The sequence below is a fragment of the Oncorhynchus mykiss genome, chromosome 9, assembly GCF_057628025.1.
Source record: "Oncorhynchus mykiss isolate SJ-2025 chromosome 9, ASM5762802v1, whole genome shotgun sequence".
NCBI lineage: Eukaryota > Metazoa > Chordata > Actinopteri > Salmoniformes > Salmonidae > Oncorhynchus > Oncorhynchus mykiss.
Genome location: NC_143030.1, coordinates 49,882,808 through 49,905,765, shown reverse-complemented (window position 1 = coordinate 49,905,765; position 22,958 = coordinate 49,882,808). Strand labels below are relative to the sequence as shown.

Below are 22,958 nucleotides of genomic sequence, written 5' to 3'. Positions count from 1 at the left end.
TCATCATTAGTCATTTAGGTCAACATTGGATCATTCAGAGATCCTCACTGAACTTCTGGAGAGAGTTTGCTGCACTGAAAGTAAAGGGGCTGAATAATTTTGCACGCCCAATTTTTCAGTTTTTGATTTGTTAAAAAAGTTTGAAATGTCCAATAAATGTCGTTCCAGTTCATGATTGTGTCCCACTTGTTGTTGATTCTTCACAAAAAAAATACAGTTTTATATCTTTATGTTTGAAGCCTGAAATGTGGCAAAAGGTCGCAAAGTTCAAGGGGGCCGAATACTTTCGCAAGGCACTGTATTTAAGTACTGCCCCCGAGCTCGTTTGTAAACAGAGAGCCATCTTGATTTCTGTTCACCTGGTCTATCTTCATAGCCGTGGTGTTAGAGTCAGTGGGTAGATTTGACTTCTCCAGGTAAAAAGCCCTGTTAGAACACAATGAGTTATTATTCAATATGAACGCAATTGACCAATGAATTGACCTGTTGATATTCTATTTACTCTGTTAAAAACTTCAGACAAAAGTCCATTTCTACAGCTAATACAGTAGCCAAACTAATCAGCATAGGAATAAAGTAGTTCAATACAGTGGTGGGTAGTACAATACATATTACCTGGGTTTGACTATGTCAGTGGGTAGTACAATACATATTACCTGGGTTTGACTATGTCAGTGGGTAGTACAATACATATTATCTGGGTTTGACTATGTCAGTGGGTAGTACAATACATATTACCTGGGTTTGACTATGTCAGTGGGTAGTACAATACATATTACCTGGGTTTGACTATGTCAGTGGGTAGTACAATACATATTACCTGGGTTTGACTATGTCAGTGGGTAGTACAATACATATTACCTGGGTTTGACTATGTCAGTGGGTAGTACAATACATATTACCTGGGTTTGACTATGTCAGTGGGTAGTACAATACATATTACCTGGGTTTGACTATGTCAGTGGGTAGTACAATACATATTACCTGGGTTTGACTATGTCAGTGGGTAGTACAATGAATATGACTGTATATAACGTGTGTCGATTTCTACCTGAGTTTTCGGTAGTAGGCTTTAACCTTCTCGAGTGAGACGGCGTTGGTACGCTGCTGGAACTCCTCCATGGACACGCAGTCCTGTTGGGACACTCCCTCTGGCCTCTCCAGGGCTGACCATGGGACAGAGGTAACACATTAACAACACAGTACACCCACCCACACATACATCCATTCTATGACCTGCGCTCAGCAGGTTTGCGTGTATGTGGGACAAGTAACCACATTGTGACCTATACATCGATAACACTTCACATCTAAAAGTGACAGCTCTACCAAAGTCCGTCTCTGACAAGTGAATCTGTATTCAATTCAACAACTGTATTCCATAGAAGCGACCTATAGGTGGCGCTAACAGCCCGTTTATTCCTAGTTCTCTGACTGCAGTACGGTATTACATTTCATCACAGGCTTCTTCTTTGAGGCAGCCACTTAACAACGTGAGCCTTCCCTACAGGGTTATTGTCCCAATTGGCACGTGTATGGAAAATGAATGGTTCCCTAGCACAGGGAATCAAGCATTATTCCAGCCACTTGCTGACCCGGTGCAGGTCGAAAGAGCGCCGCAGTGAAAGAAGAGGGGGAGCGGCTAGATAAGCACAGAATACATTTCCCGGTTAGACTTACACAGTCCGTCACTCAAATGGTAGTTACGACAATGTACTGTATATAGCAAATCCTGTAGAATTAGTATTTTGTTTGTGAAACTCTATAGCCACTTTCACGCTGGCATTTTCACTAGAACATTTAGCACCTAATCAGTTAGGAGATTAAGAGATACTGATTCAATGCCCTCTGTTAATGTACTGTAAATTATTATAGATATATGGGGCTAAATCCCAAACAGCCCCCTAATCCATTTTTCGATAGATTACTTTTGTGCACATTTGGGATGCAGACATGATCATAGTGTAGACCGAGAGGTTGGCAGGACTTCTCCGGGAATGTTACAGGTGAATAAATGAAGAAATTGTTCCATACATCTGCAACACTGTGTGCATAGTCAAGATTATTGCAAATTGATAGGGTAAATGCCTCTACATTGTGAAGATCTGTGTATTTGTGAACCTGCAACATATTTCCTTAATGTTTGCTTAGTGCATTTCATCAAATTCCATCCAATGCCAATTGACTTGACTCGACTCAATTCAGTGAACTGTGATTCATATGAATTCAGCTAACTTTGAGTCAATGATGATTCGACTCAACTCAGCAAACTTTGATTGGTTGATGATTTGACTCGAGTCGACTCAATTGAGTTCAGCCACCTTTGCGTGGAGGTAGACTAGAGGGCTGTTCTGTTCCTACTCACCCCTGGTGAAGAGCACGGTGTGCAGTTTGAGGCTGCCCCCGTTCTGCAAGCGAGTGGGGAGCTCACTGAAGTGGCAGCTGTCCAGATACAGGGTGACCTTTAGGGCCTGCCGGCTGCCCTCCACGTGGTAACACACCGGCGTGTCTGGGGAACACAACACAACACTGCTTAGTTTGGCTTAATGTTAAATGAGTTCATAGAGTTCTGTGGCTGTATTTATTAACCGTCTAAAAAGGCAGAGCGCTGATCAGTTTGGCCCTTCAGATCATAACAGAAGCAGATTATTATGGACAGGGAGGAGCTGATCCGAGATCAGCACACCTACTCTTAGACGCTTGATAAATACGGGCCCTGGTTGCTTTTCCCTTCACTTAGGCATGAGGTGACTAGTACACACTGGACCACTGATTGACGTAGCACGACGGTTTTACTTACAGATAACAGCGATCAGAATGTTGCATTTAAATCCTGTTACACAAATACAACATTAGTACTCGGCGTTCTATACTTGGCAACATCCACCGATCCATTACATTTTTCATTAGATGGGTTGGTAGTTAATCAGACATAGGCATCATTGGTATGGATTCTTGCTTCAGTGGCCCACCAACACCATCCAAAGCTATGGGGGAAACCCTAAGAACAACACAACCCCCTGTGAGGTCAGCGCATCGCCTCCTGAAGAAAATCTACCCATAATCCTTTTGGATTGAGTGTGATGGTTTAGACGAACCCTTCCTCTCTGCTTGCTGAACAGCCTTTTATCAAATCAATACTGTCAGGCGAGCTCACAGCCACAAACAGACTGACTGCCTAAGCAACGGCCGCGCCATTCTGCTGAAGTGGGCATGTTTTCCAAAAAGCGATTTCAGTGTAAAAAGGTTTTTAAAGGAAGGAGGGAGGAAGGGGTGTGTGTGTGTGTGCGTATACAGTTATGCTTACTGCCGAGCAGTAACCTAGAATAGTACATCCCTGTTTTATCCGTGGCTTTCTCCCCCAGAATGTGAAATGCAACTGATGTGCTTAGAGCAGCAATCTCAGCTCACCATACTGCGGTTCTGGAAAAGGAACAGACTGGAAAGTCTTTCAGCGAAGCTGGGTTTGACCGAGGTGTTTCATTCGAAATTAAGCTGCAATTGTATGAGGGTGAAAACTCTGGGTCTACAGTAACAAAGCCCGTTGTTGTGGTTGACATGCAAGGTGTGTCTGTGTCTCCAACCGCCACACGTAATCACCACTGACAACTCCGTTGACTGGCCACCGTTGCTAAGAAAATATGTGGTTGCTATAGGAAAGGGTCTACTTACTTGCGACCAGGCATTCATCCTCCAGCTGGCGGAAGAACACAGTGACTTTGTCCAGGTCCAACAGGGCCGCCTTGGTATCCTCCAGCATCGTCCTCTCCTCCTTCTACACGGTAGAGAGAAACCAAAGAGCTCAGCTAACAGGCCAGGGGCAGTATTCACAAAGCGTCTCAGATTAGGAGTGTTGATGTAGAATCGGTTTTTCCTTTTAGATCCTAATAAAGACGATTGTGTGGACAGTGGGGACCTGATCCTAGATCAGCACTCTGAGACTCTTAGTGAATATGAGCCCAGGGCTCACTGTTTCAGCTTAGCGGCCTTTGGAGACAGCGGAGTGTGGAAAGAGGACTCAGACAGTCAATGGCACCCTTCTTTCTGGATCAACACAGTACAGAGCCATTATAGTTACACCCTTATACTATTCTATTGGTGATTCCTTGATGGCTAGACATTTCTACATTGGTGCCCGTGTGCCTATGGTACATTGCTGTTTTGAATTGTGTTTTTAATGTGTATTTTTAAAAATGTTTTTTTTTTTTACTGGAGATAAAACATCTATGAAAAACAGGTATTTTGACCTCAACGGAGTAAGACAAAAGTTCAAGTAGAAATGAAATAGTTTAATATTATTGGTTAAACTTAAATCAAGCACAACTCCACTATTGTGACCCAAGTCAGCTCATCAACCAGCTAGCCATTAGAACCAGGCGCGCTAGATCAGGGTAGAAGCGAAAACCTACAACATGGTAGCTCTCCAGGAACAAGGTCGAGGAGCCCTGCTTTACAGTCGCCGTCTCTTACCACGTGTGGCGCCAGTGAGGCCTGGAAGTTGAGCAGCACGCCAATGGCGGCCGCCTGTTCCAGCCACTTGCGGCTCGTCTCCTTGCTGTCCTCCTCGTACTCGCCGGCGTTGTTGAAGCGGGCACGCAGTGCCGCCAGGAGCTGCTCGGCCAGAGTGCACACGGCACCCGCCGCACTCTGGCAGAAAATCACGTCCCGCCGCAGCTGCAGAGCCGTGTCTGGGGTAGGGAGGAGGATTATTTTTTAACCTTTATTTAACTAGGCAAGTCAGTTAAGAACAAATTCTGATTTACAATGACGGCCTACCCCGGCCAAACCCTAACCCGGACGACGCTGGGCCAATTGTGCGCCGCCCTATGGGATTCCCAATCACGGCCGGTTGTGATACAGCCTGGAATCGAACCAGGTTCTGTAGTGACGCCTCTAGCACTGAAATGCAGTGCCTGAGACCGCTACGCTACTCGGAGGAAGGGGAAAATAAGATAAGCATTTTATTTTCAGAGAAATTTGCTTTACTAACTTATTACAGGACATTTACAAAATCAGCAACGTACAAACAATATGGAAGGCAGGGGATAGACTATACAGGTAATTTTCCAAGTGACTAGAGGGAGGAGCACAGAGGAGAATAGTGGAAAGAGGTGAGCGATAGGCCGGTGGAAGAGAGGCAAGAGGAATGGAGCAAATTGAAAAAGAACATTCTAGAGAGAGAGAGGTGGGAAGCGTAAAAGAAAGAGGGGAAAGAAAGAGCACGAAACGGGCGGTAGACGGGCTTTTTGACAACCGTTCTTACCATCAACCGGACTGTCCTCAGAGTGGTGTGTAAACTCTAATCAAACATAGCCAGGGGGTTTACAATCTGCTCTATCACACTGACTCATTCATGAGGACAGGACCATTAACAGCCGCCATATGGCACAGCACACTTTAAAGGGAACACACACACACACACACACACACAAGGCTGACATAAGGCTTACCTGTACATTTGAGCAGGGCCAGAAGCAGCTGGTTCTTCCCATCTACAGAAAAATTTGGATTTTATTACCTAAGTGATACGCATGTGTTTCTACTGTAGCTATGTGTTTGTGTGTGCGATGCATGTGTTACATGTGTGCGTTTTCTACTGACCATCCACAAATCTCTGTAGGCTCTCCACCAGTGTCTTGATGGAGCTGGGCAGGTTCCAAGGGTCCTCCTGGATGTTTTTGTGGATGATGTAGCGACAGCGTACCGTCCAGTCCTCAGTGTGACGGAACTCTGTTCAGAAAACATGATGTGTCAATGAATTAGCAATATAAAATTCTAGGACAATTCTTCAGTGTAACACCATTTCATATCTATCTATACACACACACACACACACACACACACATCTGTTCACACACACACACACACTCATTTCTCAGTGATACCCAGACAAGTCTCTTTCTCTCTCTAAACAAACATGCACACCTTACACACTCAGACACACTAAATGTGGCGGGCACCTGGCTGAGTGTGGTCGGGGTGAAAGTGCTTGGTTTCCTCGCAGGCCTTGGTCATGACGGGCCCTTTGAGCAGGCTATTGATGGAATCCACCTGCAGATGACAGTCACAACCAGTCAGACAGAGGCTGACCTCAGTCCCTCAACAACAACAGGAAACTGGGGCCCCGGGTAATTGACGGAAGCCAAAATGGCCGTGTCCCTCAGGGAGTATGGGAGAGGTCAAAGGGCATAAGATGTGTAAGAGGAGATGCGAGGAAGATGACAAAGAGATTGCAAAACAAAGTACTGCAGATGATTACTACTACTGATTACGATAAACATGATCTGTGCCAAATGTTTCTGAAGGCTAATGGAAAAGCTGTGTGTATGTGTGAGAGAGAGAGAGAGAGAGAGAGAGAGAGAGGGGGAGAGAAAGCGAGAGTGAGTACGTGTGTGAGAGAAAGAGAACGTCTGTAAGTGTGTGTACGCATGTTGGTGTATGATATTAGTGCCAAGCAGTGTTTACATTACACATAACACCGTGGTAACCATTAAAAGCATGGCTTACAAAAACAGAGTGAGATGTGGGTTGGCAAAGCCATTGAAGCTGATTGCACAGAGGATAGTGGTAGAGATGCTGCACCTGGTTGAAAAGGTGCTCCAGACAGCCATGCAGCTTGTCCTGCTTGTCTGAGGAAATCCTCATGTCACAGGGCAGCTCGTCACCTGAGAAAGAAAGAAGGAAAGAAAGAAAGAAAGAAGGAAAGAAAGAGACCGGATGAAAGAAAGAAAAATAAATAAAGAATAAACTGGACACCATTTACAAGGAGATTCTGAACATTTTCCCACATAAGGCAAACCAATGTGGCTTCTTTAATGCTAGAGGGGTATGAACATCTTAGTCTAGTCTTCATGAACTGTTTCTTACCTGAACCCATCTCGTCACTCCCCAGGTAAGAGCTGTTGCTACGCACACTTGTGTATGACAGGACAGAATCCCTGTTACTGTTACATTCACTGCAACACACACAGACAGGAGTTCATACACACACACACACAGAGAGAGAAAGAGACAGCGAGAGACACACAGAGAGAGAGAGACACAGAGAGAAACAGTTGAATAACAAACCAGAGTTCGTTCCCTACAGACAAAAACACCAAGTCAAATGTGGAGTCTGTCTTGTAATTATCCAGTCAAATAATCCGACTGACTGTCTGAAATATAGTCAGAGAAAGCAGTAATCAAATGCTTCTCACAAACAACATCAACTTACTTCATTGGCGTGACTAAAATGCATTCCACCGAACTGTTGTAACGTGTGGCTACACCAGTGTGCCAAACAATAATTTGATTAATAAACACCAGGTAAGTTGAAGTCAAATGATAGTTAAACATTAAAGGCGATGCCTCCACCATCCCAAAAGATTTAACATATAGTTTTGCCTTAAAGGGTTCGAAAAACATATACATTTAGAAATGTGTTTCCATTTGTAGTCAGTGGCTAGTTTAACAAAACCAAAGAGTGGATTGCTGTCACTCCTTGTCCTTATGGTAAGGAAAAACATATGTGCTTTCACTGAACTACACCTTTGACGCTGAAGATTTATTCTCTTCCTATTACCCCTACGTTTTCAATGCATTTTAATAGCTAGATAGGCGTCTCATCTTGCCTAAAATGCCTTTGGATGGCTTTGCTGGATATTTTCAACGGAAGGTCTTAAAAAGATGATGAGTGTGAGCGCAGAGACCATTTACTGTGTTGCAAATTGCAGATTACACAGCTACTCTTTGTGAATGTCGTGTGTGTACGTCTTGGCATTATGATGTCAATGCTGAATCATACGAATGTAAGGAGACAGAAGTAGCATTGTCATCGCGCTTCCCGTTACAATAATCACTTTGTTTTGTGTTCCTATAATCATCGAGCTCGGCAACAAAAAGAAGGCCCACAATGTGAACTGGATGCAACGCCAGCATAATGCAGGGAGGGGCGACCCGCGGGCCACCCACCTTTTGAAGGCCCTCAGGTCAATTTCCACAAACAAACAAAAATAATAAATACTAATATTTTGTGACGTTACAGCCTTATTCTAAAAATGGGTGAATGTTATTTTTTCAATCTATACACAATACCCCATAATGACAAAGCAAAAAAAAAGGTTTTTCAAAATCATTGCAAAAATAAATATATTCACTGGAATATCACATTTACATAAGTATTCAGACCCTTTACGCAGCACCTTGGACAGCATGACACTACAAGCTTGGCACACCTGTATTTGGGGAGTTTCTCTCATTTTTCTATGCAGATCCTCTCAAGCGCTGTCAGGTTGGATGTGGAGCATCGTGTACAGCTATTTTCAGGTCTCTCCAGAGATGTTCAATAAAGTTCAAGTCCGGGCTCTGGCTGGGCCACTCATGGACATTCAGAGACTTGTCCCGAACACACTGTGTTGTCTTGGCTGTGTGCTTGTCCTGTTGGAAGGTGAACCTTCGCCCCAGTATGAGGTCCTAAGTGCTCTGGAGCAGGTTTTTATCAAGGATCTCTCTGTACTTTGCTCCGCTCATCTTTCCCTCGACCCTGACTAGATTCCCAGTTTCTGCAGCTGAAAAGAATCCCCACAGCATGATGTTACCACCACCATGCTTCACTGTAGGGATGAGCAGTGCCAGGTTTCCTCCAGACATGACGCTTAGCATTCAGGCCAAAAAGTTCAATCTTAGTTTCATCAGACCAGAGAATCTTGTTACTCATGGTCTGAGAGTCCTTTAGGCAAACTCCAAAACAGGCCTGGCTTCTGTCTGACCACCCTACCATAAAGGCCTGATTGGTGGAGTGTTGCAGAGATGTTTGTCCTTCTGGAAGGTTCTCCCATCTCCACAGAGGAAATCCAGAGCTCTGTCAGAGTGACCATCAGAACTTCTTCACCGAACTTCTTCCATTTAAGAATGGAGGCCACTGTGTTCTTGGGGACCTTCAATGCTGCAGAAGCTTTTCGGTACCCTTCCGCAGATCTGTGCCTCGACACAATCCTGTCTTGGAGCTCTACGGATAATTATTTTGACCCCATGGCTTGGTTTTTGCTCTGACATGCACTGTCAACTGCGGGACCTTATATGGACAGGTGTGTACCTTTCCAAATCATGTCCAATAAATTCAATTTACCCACAGGTGTACTCAAGGATGATCAATGGAAACGGGATGCACCGGAGCTCAATTTCAAGTCTCATAGCAAAGGGTCTAAATAATTATATAAATAACTTGTTTTTATTTTTCATAAATTTGCAAACATTTCTAAAAACCTGTTTTCGCTTTGTCATTATGGGGTATTGTCTGTAGATTGATGGAAAAAAAAAATGGTATAAAATTGAGCACACAGCCATGCAATCTCCATAGACAAACATTGGCAGTAGAATGGCCTTACTGAAGAGCTGTGACACTCAACGTGGCACCGTCATAGGGCGCCACCTTTCCAACAAGTCAGTCCGTCAAATTTCTGCCCTGCTATGCCCGGGTCAACTGTAAGTGCTGTTATTGTGAAGTGGAAATGTCTAGAAGCAACAATGGCTCAGCCGCAAAGTAGTAAGCTACACAAGCTCACAGAATTTGACTGCACCAACCCCATTGCACACCTTTGGATGAATTGAAACGCTGACTGAGAGCCAGGCCTAATCACCAAACATTCTTGCCCGACCTCACTAACAATCTTGTCGACCACCCAGAAATGTTCCAACATCTAGTGGAAAGCCTTCACAGAAGAGTAGAGGCTATAGCAGCAAAGGAGGGGGACCAACTCCATATTATTGCCCATGATTTTGGAATGAGATCTTTGACAAACAGGTGTCCACATACTTTACAAGCAGGTGTCCACAGCCATGCTGTGTCTAATTAAATCTTGCAAAAATGTATCTCCACCCTATGGAAACATTTGTTGAATTGCATGAAATTAGCTTTAAAACAGAACATTTTCCTCTCTGCCCCATGGCAAAATTTGTATAATTGCATGAAATGTGTTATAAAATGGCCAAATCTTCTCTTTGCCCATTGGTAAAATGTGTCAAATTGCATTAAAACTGCAACATTTGCTCGGCCCATGGCAAATTGTGTAGAATTGGAGGAAATTAACACCATCATGTAAAAATGTTCTCTCCACTGTTAATAGGGGGGCTGCTAAAATGTTTTTCCTCACAGTGTGTGTGTGGGGGGGGGGGGGGGGGGGGGGCTACGCACATGTGGGTACCCAGACCCACGGGCAACTGCGGCCCCTCATGATGAGTTCAGCATTTTGGGCTCCCATCCCCATCAAAGTTGCCCATCCCTGGGTTAGGGAGTTCTTAGTGAGTCAGAGTCTTGTCTCTGACATTGTTTGCGTCTTATTGTGTCTCTAAATGGGCTGCTGGATGATTCCCGACAAACTGGGACTGAAGTGCCAACCGTTACGTAATACACCCAGGGCTTTGGCTTTGACTCTCTCCTCCACGCACACGGTCACACTCAGGCACTCGTGCACACTCACACAAGTTCTCCTGGGAGAGGGTTCTAAATTTAGTCGCATCTCGTGGCAGGTTTGGAGCGGCCCACCCTCACCAGATGTGACGAGACTGACTGTCTAAGAGACAAACAAACCAGACTGGTGGTGGGTGTACAATTACCTCTTTCTCTGTCTGCGTCCACCCATCCATCTGCTCATTCCTCTCCTCCTCCTTTCACTCGCCGTCTTTCACTGTGGTGACCTCGCCCCTCTATTTTCCTCTCCAAGACTCTCCCCAAGCCTTTTGCTGTTGACCTTCACCTTACCCTATCCTTCCTCCTTTGTGTTTTGTCTGGCTCACTTCATCTCTCCCCACCTATCGTTGTGTCTTTCTCTCCAATCATCATGAACGCCTTGAGAACGCATTTATAAAGTGCTTCTCGTCCCAGAGCACATTGGACGACCGGACAACTCATCCCATCCCGTATCAAACCTATAACACCCTCTCCATATATATTTCTACTAACAAGCTAAATGCAAATACTGTTCCCAGCCTCTTCTGTGCGAGGTTAGCACCCTATTCCCTATGTAGTGCACTACTTCTGGAAAGACTCAAAACAAAACATTAGGAACATCTTCCTAACAAGCCTCAATTCGTCGGGGCATGGACTCTAAACAAGGTGTTGAAAGCGTTCCACGTTGACTCCAATGCTTCTCACAATTGTGTCAAGTTGGTTGGATGTCCTTTGGGCGGTGGGCCATTCTTGATACAAACAGGAAACTGTTGAGCATGAAAAACCCAGCACCGTTGCAGTTCTTGACACACTCAAACCGGTGTGCCTGGCGCCTACTACTGTATCCTGTTAAGAGGCACTTCAATATTTTGTCCTGCCAGTTCACCCTCTGAATGGCACACATACACAATCCATGTCTCAATTGTCTAAAAGCTTAAAAATCCTGATTTAACCTGGTTCCTCCCCTTCATCTACACTGAGTTAGCAAGTGACATCAATAAGGGACCATAGCTTTCACCTGGTCAGTCTATAATGTTTCGCACACTCAGTGTAGTACACTTATTTTGGCCAGAACCCATGAGGGTCTGGCCAAAAGTAGTGGACTGTATAGGGAATAGGGTGTCACTGCAGATGCAACCTGAGGGAGCTCACTAAACCCTGTACTGTGGGGGGCTGTTGGCTAGAAGGAGTTGCGCTTGCTGTTCTTGCTGTAATGACAGACTGGGCAGAGAGAGAGCGAGAGAAGAGCAAGCTACTCATTTAGCCTCTATTACACACTGCACTCTCGCCAGGAGCTGACCACTGCTCTTAGTGGGTGGTAGTGGGCGGAGGCCGTGGACCGGTGCCTGAAAGACACTACCACCGCTGCCAACAACCATCTGAATGAACTCAAGCTAGCGAGGAGGTAGCACAGTGACATCACTGAATACATTTCATGTTGAGCTCCCCGATTCCTTTTTTTTTTTTACGCGTGACTCGACTCCCCACATCTGGAACTTATTGGGAGAGTCGGAAGGAACCCGATGCCATCACAGTGGGAAATATAAATAAAAAGAGAGGGAGATCTTTGTTGTTGGTTTCACATGAAGCTGGCTCACGGAAACATCCATCTTTTTTTTTACAATACATTCAGTTTTCTATGTTTACTTTACCATGGTGAAACAGAGCACATTCTCAGTTGCGAGAATTAAAAAAAATAACTATTTAAAAAAAAAAAACTAGGCAAGTCCGTTAAGAACATATTCTTATTTACAATGGAGGCCAAACCCGGACGCCGCTGGGCCAATTGTGCGCCGCCCAATCACGGTGATACAGCCTGGAATCGAACCAGGGTCTGTAGTGACGCCTCTAGCACTGAGACGCAGTGCCTTATACCGCTGCGCCATTCGGGAGCTGATCCAAGATCAGTGCCTAAGGGAAACGGAGTAGCATTGGAATGACGGACCCTGTTGTGAGGTCACATTGGATAAGTGACACCTCTCCTCTGTCTTTCACCCACAAGTTAATTGCCCACAGCAGAAATAAAATCAGATAATCCTTCCCCCTAATACTAACCTCAACCATTACAGTGGATGAAGACATATCTAAACATGGTTAGGGGTAATCTCCATCACCTCCTCCACCTCCACCTTTTAACCCATTGCACTACTTTTAATATTATGGTGATTTGTATTGTACATCTGATTGGGAAGAAGCACCAATTTAAAATGTCCAAGACAAATTTCCCTTGGGGGACAACAAAGTGAATCTTATCTCAACTCTCATCTTATCTTACCTGTACGAGTCCCTGTAGCTCATGGTGTCGTGGCCCGAGTCCTCCTGGTCCTCCTCAGTCACCTTGAAGCAGACCCTCTTGATGCCCCCGTGCTCTGCTTTTTCCTGGTCCCCCTCCTCAGGGGCCACAGAGGGGGGCTGGCTGGCCTCGTAGGCTGGGGGCTCGCTGCCCTGCGGCTGGGTGGGCTCCGTGATGGACGACAGCAGGCTGCAGTTATCGACCGTCACATACGAGGAGAAAACACATTAATATTTATTGCTTTTATATGTGCACACATATCTTTTACACACACAGTAGAGAAGATTTCCCCTCCTTCCAATGGGGTAGTGGCTTCACGGCCTGTTGCTGTTAGCCCAGTCCATAAACAGTTTTGGAGTGACAAATTCCCCTGTTTTGAAAGTATCCACATTAAACAAGCAAAAAGGGCAGTCAGACAAAGGGGGTTTGGCGTGGGTCTCAGGAAGGCTGCCTGGGGACAATGGTTTCATAATATCTTGGCCTTCCAGCTTTCCATATTCATGCAGAATAATAACAGATCTTCAGAGGAAAATGTCAACGAATAGACTACAGGAACTAAAAATAAACGATGGTGATATATAATTTGGCGATTCTAAAACCACTCATGTCATTTTGGGTGCCTACATGTGTATTATTTGGGTACTCACACTATTGGGGTACCTTGGGTAAAGTTGAACATTGAAATTCAGGTATTTAGCAATGATACTCATACATACAGTATATCGGGCCGCATTATATCGGTTCGTGGGCCGTGTCTGGCTCGTGGGCCACCAGTTTGAGATCGCTGACATGGGTACTTAGCGAGGATTGTCACATATGTGTACTTACACATCTATCTGGGTGACGTACTGCCTCATTTCTCGGACAGCGATGTCAAGGCGGCTGTAGAGGCGGATGTATGCGTCCTGGATCTCCATGTCCTCCTGTTTGAGCAGGAAGCTGAGGCCTTTCCCCCGGTGGGCCTGCTGCCTCCTGTCTGGAGTGCCCTCTACAGAGCCCTCGATGTCCCACTCCCCCTCCTCTCCCAGACCGCTGCAGCTGTAGGACGGGGCACCCATGCTTGTCACACAGTGCTGGGTGTGGGACATTGGGTTCAGGTTAGCTGTGGGGAGAGAGAAAATAAATAGATAGATAAATAAAGAGGTAAAGAAAGGTAAATGAAGTGAAAGCAGCTGTACAACACAGAAAAGCAGAGGTAGAAATAGAGGAGGGAAGAAAGGGAAAGAGGGAGAGAGAGGAGGAGAGACAATCAAATCTCACTTCCAGAGACCCATATCTACACCAGATGTTCAGTCTTCATGCACAATAACACTCTGGTGAATATACGGCCTATCGTTTTGACAAAAACTGTGCTTTTAAATGAAGGGCCTAGCTGTTCTATGTACATTCAAACACTCCCTGAAACACTTCAGCGAGCAGGCCTTTCTAATCGACCTGGCCCGGGTATCCTGAAAGGATATTGACCTCATCCCGTCGGTAGAGGATGCCTGGTTATTTTTATTTTTTTAAATGCCTTCCGCACCATCTTAAATAAGCATGCCCCATTCAAGAAATTTAGAACCAGGAACAGATATGGCCCTTGGTTCTCTCCAGACCTTACTGGCCTTAACCAACACAAAAACATCCTATGGCGTTCTGCATTAGCACCGAACAGCCCCCGTGATATGCAACTTCTCAGGGAAGTTAGAAACCAAGCCAGTTAGAAGTTAGAAACCAGCTTTTTCAAGCAGAAATGTGCTTCCTGCAACACAAACTCAAAAAAAGTTCTGGGACATTGTAAAGTCCATGGAGAATAAGAGCACCTCCTCCCAGCTGCCCACTGCACTGAGGATAGGAAACTCTGTCACCGCCGATAAATCCACTATAATTGAGAATTTCAACAAGCATTTTTCTACGACTGGCCATGCTTTCCACCTGGCTACCCCTACCCCGGTCAACAGCACTGCACCCCCCACACCAACTCGCCCAAGCCTTCCCCATTTCTCCTACTCCCAAATCCAGTCAGCCGATGTTCTGAAAGAGCGGCAAAATCTGGACCCCTACAAATCAGCCGGGCTAGACAATCTGGACCCTTTCTTTCTAAAATTATCTGCCGAAATTGTTGCAACCCTTATTACTAGCCTGCTCAACCTCTCTCATGTCGTCTGAGATCCCCAAAGATTGGAAAGCAGCTGCGGCCAATCCCCTCTTCAAAGGGGGAGACACTCTAGACCCAAACTGCTACAGACCTATATCTATCCTACCCTGCTTTTCTAAGGTCTTCGAAAGCCAAGTCAACAAACAGATTAACGACCATTTTGAATCCCACCGCACCTTCTCCACTATGCAATCTGGTTTCAGAGCTGGTCATGGGTGCACCTCAGCCACGCTCAAGGTCCTAAACGATATCTTAACCACCATCAATAAGAAACAATACTGTGCAACTGTATTCATTGACCTGGCCAAGGCTTTCGACTCTGTCAATCACCACATCCTCATTGGCAGACTCATTAGCCTTGGTTTCTCAAATGATTGCCTCACCTGGTTCACCAACTACTTCTCTGATAGAGTTCAGTGTGTCAAATCGGAGGGCCTGTTGTCCGGGCCTCTGGCAGTCTCTATGGGGGTGCCAGAGGGTTCAATTATTGGGCCGACTCTCTTCTCTGTATACATCAATGACGTCGCTCTTGCTGCTGGTGAGTCTCTGATCCAAATCTACGCAGACGACACCATTCTGTATATTTCTGGCCCTTCTTTGGACACTGTGTTAACAACCCTCCAGACGAGCTTCAATGCTATACAACTCTCCAACTGCTCTTAAATACAAGTAAAACTAAATGCATGCTCTTAAACCGATCGCTGCCTGCACGTCCAGCATCTCTACTCTGGACGGTTCTGACTTAGAATATGTGGACAACTACAAATACCTAGGTGTCTGGATAGACTGTAAACTCTCCTTCCAGACTCACATCAAACATCTCCAATCCAAAGTTAAATCTAGAATTGGCTTCCTATTTCGCATCAAAGCATCCTTCCCTCATGCTGCCAAACATACCCTTGTAAAACCATCCTACCGATCCTCGACTTCGGCGATGTCATTTACAAAATAGCCTCCAATACCCTACTCAATTAATTGGATGCAGTCTATCACAGTGCCATCTGTTTTGTCACCAAAGCCCCATATACTACCCACCACCGTGACATGTATGCTCTCGTTGGCTGGCCTTCGCTTCATACTCGTCGCCAAACCCACTGGCTCCAGGTCATCTACAAAACCCTGCTAGGTAAAGTCCCCCCTTAACTCAGCTCGCTGGTCATCATAGCAGCACCCACCTGTAGCACGCGCTCCAGCAGGTATATCTCTCTGGTCACCCCCAAAACCAATTCTTCCTTTGGCCACCTCTCCTTCCAGTTCTCTGCTGCCAATGACTGGAAAGAACTACAAAAATCTCTGAAACACTTATCTCCCTCACTAGCTTTAAGCACCAGCTGTCAGAGCAGCTCACAGATTATTGCACCTGTACATAGTCCATCTATAATTTAGCCCAAACAACTACCTCTTCCCCTACTGTATTTATTTATTTAGCTCCTTTGCACCCCATTATTTCTACTTTGCAAATTCTTCCACTGCAAATCTACCATTCCAGTGTTTTACTTGCTATATTGCATTTACGTCGCCACCATGGCCTTTTTTTGCCTTTACCTCCCTTAGCTCACCTCATTTGGTGAAAATTTGCTCACAAGGTATATAGACTTATTTTTCTACTGTATTATTGACTGTATGTTTGTTTTACTCCATGTGTAACTCTGTGTTGTTGTATGTGTCGAACTGCTATGCTTTATCTTGGCCTGGTCGCAATTGTAAATGAGAAATTGTTCTCAACTTGCCTACCTGGTTAAATAAAGGTTAAATAAAAAATAAATGTAAAAAAATTATACTGCCTTGCGAGTCGTGAAGAAATGCCTAGAACGTGACAAAAACACAGTAAAATATGTTTTATTTGTTATTTGGTATTGTGGTCTAATTCTATGTCCTGTTTGTGGAGCCTGAGGGTGTAACGTTAGCATAGCCTACCATTAAGTCGAGGAGCTCCTATACTTTGTGCACATTCCAGCCCTGAGCACTCCATGAGGCTACTAAATGCCCTAAAAAAGCAAACATTTTGTCCATGCATTTCTGACCGCAAAGCCAATGAAGCCGTCACTTTGGAGTTGTAAAAAACTGATTTTTTTAGCCTGGTAAAGAAACTTTCAACTCGGTTGCTGGGGGAATTGCCAAGTCTCGCACATGTTGAAAAGGCACAACTAGAAAGTAGATGTCAAATCATTCTGCCAGAGACAGGTTGAAACAATGCTAATGGTTATCTCAGACGGCTGGCTGTCTGTTGCAGCTTCCTCCCCCATGGCTGTCTGAGTGTCTCTGTGCCTCGGCACAGAGCGGCAGCCGGATGACAGGCCAAACGGCAGGCTACTGAAACCACAGAGAGACAAAACAGACAGGAGGACCACATGGGCCCATAGAGATATATACAGTTGAAGTCGGAAGTTTACATACACTTAGGTTGGAGTCATTAAAACTCGTTTTTCAACCACCCTACAAATTTCTTGTTAACAAACTATAGTTTTGGCAAGTAGGTTAGGACAACTACTTTGTGCATGACAAGTTATTTTTCCAACAATTGTTAACAGACTTATAATTAATTCACTGTATCACAATTCCAGCGGGTCAGAAGTTCACATACACTAAGTTGACTGTGCCTTTAAACAGCTTGGAAAATTCTAGAAAACTATGCCATGGCTTTAGAAGCTTCTGATAGGCTAATTGACATAATTTGAGTCAATTGGAGGGGTACCTGTGGATGTATATCAAGGCCTACCTTCAGGTGCCTCTTTGCTTGACATCATGGGAAAATCAAAAGAAATCAGCCAAGACCTCGGAAAAATAATTGTAGACCTCCACAAGTCGGGTTCATCCTTGGGAGCAATTTCCAAACGCCTGAAAGTACCACATTCATCTGTACAAACAATAGTACACAATTATAAAAACCATGGGACCACGCAGTCATCATACCGCTCAGGAAGGAGACACGTTCTGTCTCCTAGAGATGAACGTACTTTGGTGCAAAACGTGCAAATCAATCCCAGAACAACAGGACCTTGTGAAGATGCTGGAGGAAACAGGTACAAACACATCTATATCCACAGTAAAAGGAGTCCAATATCGACATAACCTGAAAGGCCGCTCTGCAAGGAAGAAGTCACTGCTCCAAAACCGCCATAAAAAAGCCAGACTACGGTCTGCAACTGCACATGGGGACAAAGATCATACTTTTTTGAGGAAGGTCCTCTGGCCTGATTAAACAAAAATATAACTGTTTGGCCATAATGACCATCGTTATGTTTGGAGGGAAAAGGAGGAGGCTTGCAAGCCGAAGAACACCATCCCAACAGTGAAGCACGGGGATGGCAGCATCATGTTGTTGGGGTGCTTTGCTGCAGGTGGGACTGGTGCACGTCACAAAACAGATGGCATCATGAGGAAGGGAAATTATGTGGATATATTGAAGCAACATCTCAAGACATCAGTTAAAGCTTGGTCCCAAATGGGTCTTCCAAATGGACAATGACCAAAGTTGTGGCAAAATGGCTTAAGGACAACAAAGTCAAGTTATTGGAGTGGCCATCACAAAGCCATGACCTCAATCCTATAGAAAATTTGTGGGCAGAACTGAAAAAGCCTGTGCGAGCAAGGAGGCCTACAACCTGACTCATTTACACCAGCTCTGTCAGGAGGAATGGGCCAAAATTCACCCAACTTTTTGTGCCAGCTTGTGGAAGGCTACCTGAAAAACTTCTGACCCACTGGGAATGTGATGAAAGAAATAAAAGCTGAAAAAAATCTCTACTATTATTCTGACATTTTACAATCTTAAAATAAAGTGGTGATCCTAACTGACCTAAAAGAGGGAATTTTTACTCTGATTAAATGTCAGGAATGGTGAAAAACTGAGTTTAAATATATTTAGCTAAGGTGTATGTAAACTTCCGACTTCAACTGTATACACGGAGTATAACAAACATTAGGAACACCTTCCTAATATTGAGTGCCCCCCCCCACCACCCCCTTTTTACCTTTAGAAGAGCCTCAATTCATCAGGGAACAGAATCTACAAAGTGTCCAAAGTGTTCCACAGGGATGCTGGCCCACGTTGACTCCAATGCTTCCCACAGTTGTGTCAAGTTGGCTGGATGTCCTTTAGGTGGTGGACCAATCTTGATACACAGGGAAAACTGTTGAGCGTGAAAAACCCAGCAGCATTGCAGTTCTTGATACAAACCGGTGCACCTGGCACCAACTACCATACCCCGTTTAAAGGCACTTCAATCTTTTGTCCTGCCTATTCACTCTCTGAATGGCACACATACACCATCCATGTCTCAAGACATAAAAATCATTCTTTAACCTGTCTCCTCCCCTTCATCTACACTGATTGAAGTGGATTTAACAAGTGACATCAATAAGGGATCATAGCTGTCACCTGGATTCACCTGGTCAGTCTATGGCATTCTACATGTTTTGTATACTCAGTGTATAATGTTCTATTTCCTTTTGTGGATGGGCCGAGGGCGACACCTGTTAAGATCTCTCCCTCCCTCGCTCTCTGACTCTATAACCGTCTCTGTCCTTTCTCTGTTTATCTCACGCTCACTTTCTCTCACTCCCTCTCTGTCCCTCGCCCTTTGTCCCTTTGTCCCTTGACCTAACACCGTCTACAGTAAAGTAATCTGATGATCCCCATCTCCTCATCACCCTCTTAATCTCTGGAGAATATCCCACCCGTGGTGCCTTGGAGGGCCCGCTTTGGTGACATCACTCATCCCCCACAGAGAAGAAGGCTACACGTGACGGCGTGGAAGGGAGGGTCACCTGAGGCTAATGGAGGTTTTTAATGGGCGACCGGCGGGGACGATTAGTGGTGGGATTACAACTACATTACTGCTAATTTACTGTGGGAATTGTCCCGGTATACGGCTCAAGGTTAACAAGGTTTGGTTCATCACAAGAGCTCATAGTCATTTGCACAATGGGATTTCATTGGTCAGAGAGGGTAATTAGTTGAAATGATCTCATTGTTTGAAGCCTTAAAGGCTGACAGCGTAATGTTGTTAATAAGGGGATATTGGCTATTGTTGGCAAAACTCAAATGTGACTTGACTTACACAGAAAAACTGAACTTAGCCATGGATATGATTCCAACTGGGCTCTATTGTCGTATTTGCGTGCTGTTCTTCTCAATGTGTAAGCAAAAGGTATGTGTGTGTGTGTCTCAGTTCATACATGCACGTGCGTCTTATGCGTCCATGTGTGTACACACGCACACACACACACACAAACACACACACACGTCTGCTCGCCCCACCTTGGTCGGGGTCCAGGCCGAAGAAGGAGTTCTTGCGTCCAAAGCGGATGCTGAAGGCCCTGCCAGTGGCCGTGGTGGTCTTGGGGTAAGATACCTGCATCAGGTTGACGTGGCAGTTGGTGGGCACAAAGTCCATGCAGCCCAGTGGGTGAGGCCGCACACCCGCCTGCTTGAACGTGGGACACGCCTTGTTCCTCAACTCCTGGGCAAACTGAAAACAATCACACACACACACAATGAAGGAGATTGAAATTGGTACCGTCGCCGCTATAAGATAATGATGGCTCAATGCTCACTGCTGATATGTGTGCGTTGTCTGTGTGAGTGGGGTGTAGTTGGTGCTGAATTTCTGAAGTGGGTGTGTGTGTGTGTGAGTGAGAGTGTGCGTGAGAGTGGGGTGTAGTTGGTGCTGAATTACTGAAGTGTGGGGTGTGTGTGTGTGTGAGAGTGTGTGTGAGTGTAGTTGGTGCTGAATTACTGAAGTGTGTGTGTGTGTGTGTGAGAGTGAGTGAGTGAGTGAGTGAGTGAGTGAGTGAGTGAGTGAGTGAGTGAGTGAGTGAGTGTGTGCGTGAGAGTGGGGTGTAGTTGGTGCTGAATTACTGAAGTGGGGGGGGTGTGTGTGCGCGAGCGTGTATGCTTGAGGAAGAAAGGGAGAGAGTGAGTGTGCGTGTACTAAAGAGTTGAAGACAAGCGGCAAGCAGTCCATGTTTGTAGCTGCTCTTGCACTGCATATGGGGCTATGAGAGACAGAGAGATCCTGTAGTTCCTGTACCTGCTGGTAGCTGCTGATTCGTCGGCGGATGCTCTCCAGCTTGGTGTCACAGATGTTCCTGAACTCAAACTGAGGCATCGACACCACGCGGTCGCTCTGTGAGATCAGCTGGCTGCAGTTGCGCACAAAATGACTGTCGTCACCGGCAAAGGCCTCCAGGATCTGACAGGTGAAAACGAATGATTTAAGTCATGGAACTGAACAGCATGTAACTTGGGAAGCATTCACTCCCATTGTTGTCTGTCATAAATGCTAATGTTAACGAGTCGTTGGCTGTGGCTAAGAACAGAAACCCATAGTGCCAATGCTAGAAGAACACAACAACAATATATATGTATTGTGGCCAACCTGCTCCAGCAGTATACCACAAACTGCTGAGCAGTGTTAGCATGCTAATGCTAGCAACAACAATGGACATGTACTTTGGCGGTGAGGCTGAAGCAGCCCTTGGGCTCCACCATCTTCTCCAGGACGTGGCTCTTGATGCCGGCCGTGCTGACGTACTCGTACACCACGCCATGCTCCAGGTGCACGTTGTCAACCATCATGCTCACCAGAGGCACAGAGTCATCAGACATGGACAGCCTGCTCAGGCTATAGTCTGGATGAGACACAAAATACAGGACGCTTTTAAGTACACACCTGTTGTTGGATAGATGGGTAGATGGACAGAGACAAACCCACACATACAAACCCACAGTGAGGTAAGTATACACTACAGTACCTGTTCCATTCCTGGCATTCTCCTCCTCTGTCTCAGAGCCATTCTCTGCTGGGCAGGCCCTGAACGACCCCCTGTCCTCCTCAACATCCTCAAATGCCCGATACACCCACTGATACTTATAGGACACAGAGAGGGACACACTGGAGTCAAACATTGGTGTGTGTTTCTGTACATGCCATCATACAGTTTACTTAAGTATTCACACCCGAGTAAATACTTTGTAGAAGCACCTTTGGCGACCATTACAGCTTTGAGTCGTCTTGGGAAAGAGGGGGATACCTAGTCAGTTGTCCAACTGAATGTATTCAACTGAAATGCGTCTTCCTCGTTTAACCCAACCACTCTGCATCAGAGAGGTGCAGGAGGCTGCCATAATCGACATCCACGTCTTCGGTGCCCGGGGAACAGTGGGTTAACTAACTGCCTTGCTCAGGGACAGAACGACAGATTTGAACCTTGTCAGCTCGGGGATTCGATCCAGCAACCTTTCAGTTACTGGTCCAACGCTCTAACCACTAGGCTACCTGCCACCTTTGGTATGTCTGTATCGGCTTTGCACATCTGGATTTGGGGATTTTTCTCCCATTCTTCCTTGCAGATTTTCTCAAGCTCTGTTAAGTTAGATGGGGAGTGGCGGTGACTCTTCAAGTCTTTCCACAGATTCAATGGGATTCAAGTCTGGGCTTTGGCTGAGCCACTCAAGGACTTCCACATTCTTGTTCTGAAGCAATTCCAGCATTTCTTTCACTGTATGCTTGGGGACACTGTCCTGTTGGAACGGAAATCTTCATTTACAGTCTGAAACAGGTTGTCATCAAGGATTTGCCTGTATTGTTTCCTCTATCCTTACCAGTCTCCCAGTCCCTACCGCTGAAATGCATTCTGATAGCATGATGCTGCCACCACCAAGCTTCACGGTAGGAATGGGGTTAGACTGGTGATAAGCTGGGCCTGGTTTTCTCCAGACATAGCGCTTTGCATTCAGGCCAAAGAGTTAACATTTTGTCTCATCAGACCACAGAATCTCTTGCCTTACACTCTCAGAATATTTCACGTGCCTTTTCACAAACTCCAGGCGTGCTGTCATGTGCCTTTTTCACAAACTCCAGGCGTGCTGTCATGTGCCTTTTTCTCTGGGGTGCTTTCTGTTTGACCACTCTCCCAATGAAGCCCAGATTGGTGAAGTGCTGTAGAAACTGTTGTTCTTCTGGCAGGTTCTCCCATCTCAGCCAAGGAATGCTGTAGTTCTGTCAGAGTGGTCATTGGGGTCTAGGTCACCTCCCTGACCAAGGTCCTTCTTGGCTGGTTGCTCAGTTTGGTCGGACTGCCAGCTCTAGGCAAAG

The 22,958-nt window shown here is 45.5% G+C and overlaps 1 protein-coding gene across 1 annotated transcript in view; it reads right to left on the bottom strand.

Moving 5' to 3' along the window:
* The window catches only part of prex1 (phosphatidylinositol-3,4,5-trisphosphate-dependent Rac exchange factor 1), a 115,827-nt gene that overhangs the window by 5,291 nt on the left and 87,578 nt on the right, over positions 1-22,958 (bottom strand). The window contains exons 21-36 of the mRNA XM_036988120.2: positions 21,616-21,730; positions 21,314-21,492; positions 20,892-21,053; positions 20,120-20,330; positions 13,548-13,821; positions 12,702-12,908; positions 6,868-6,956; positions 6,583-6,665; positions 5,961-6,051; positions 5,602-5,730; positions 5,451-5,492; positions 4,471-4,688; positions 3,673-3,775; positions 2,366-2,509; positions 1,052-1,166; positions 360-426 (exon numbers count right to left, since the gene is read on the bottom strand). Coding sequence (XP_036844015.2) covers positions 360-426; positions 1,052-1,166; positions 2,366-2,509; positions 3,673-3,775; positions 4,471-4,688; positions 5,451-5,492; positions 5,602-5,730; positions 5,961-6,051; positions 6,583-6,665; positions 6,868-6,956; positions 12,702-12,908; positions 13,548-13,821; positions 20,120-20,330; positions 20,892-21,053; positions 21,314-21,492; positions 21,616-21,730 — 2,229 coding nt within the window. The remainder of the gene's footprint in view (positions 1-359; positions 427-1,051; positions 1,167-2,365; positions 2,510-3,672; positions 3,776-4,470; positions 4,689-5,450; positions 5,493-5,601; positions 5,731-5,960; positions 6,052-6,582; positions 6,666-6,867; positions 6,957-12,701; positions 12,909-13,547; positions 13,822-20,119; positions 20,331-20,891; positions 21,054-21,313; positions 21,493-21,615; positions 21,731-22,958) is intronic.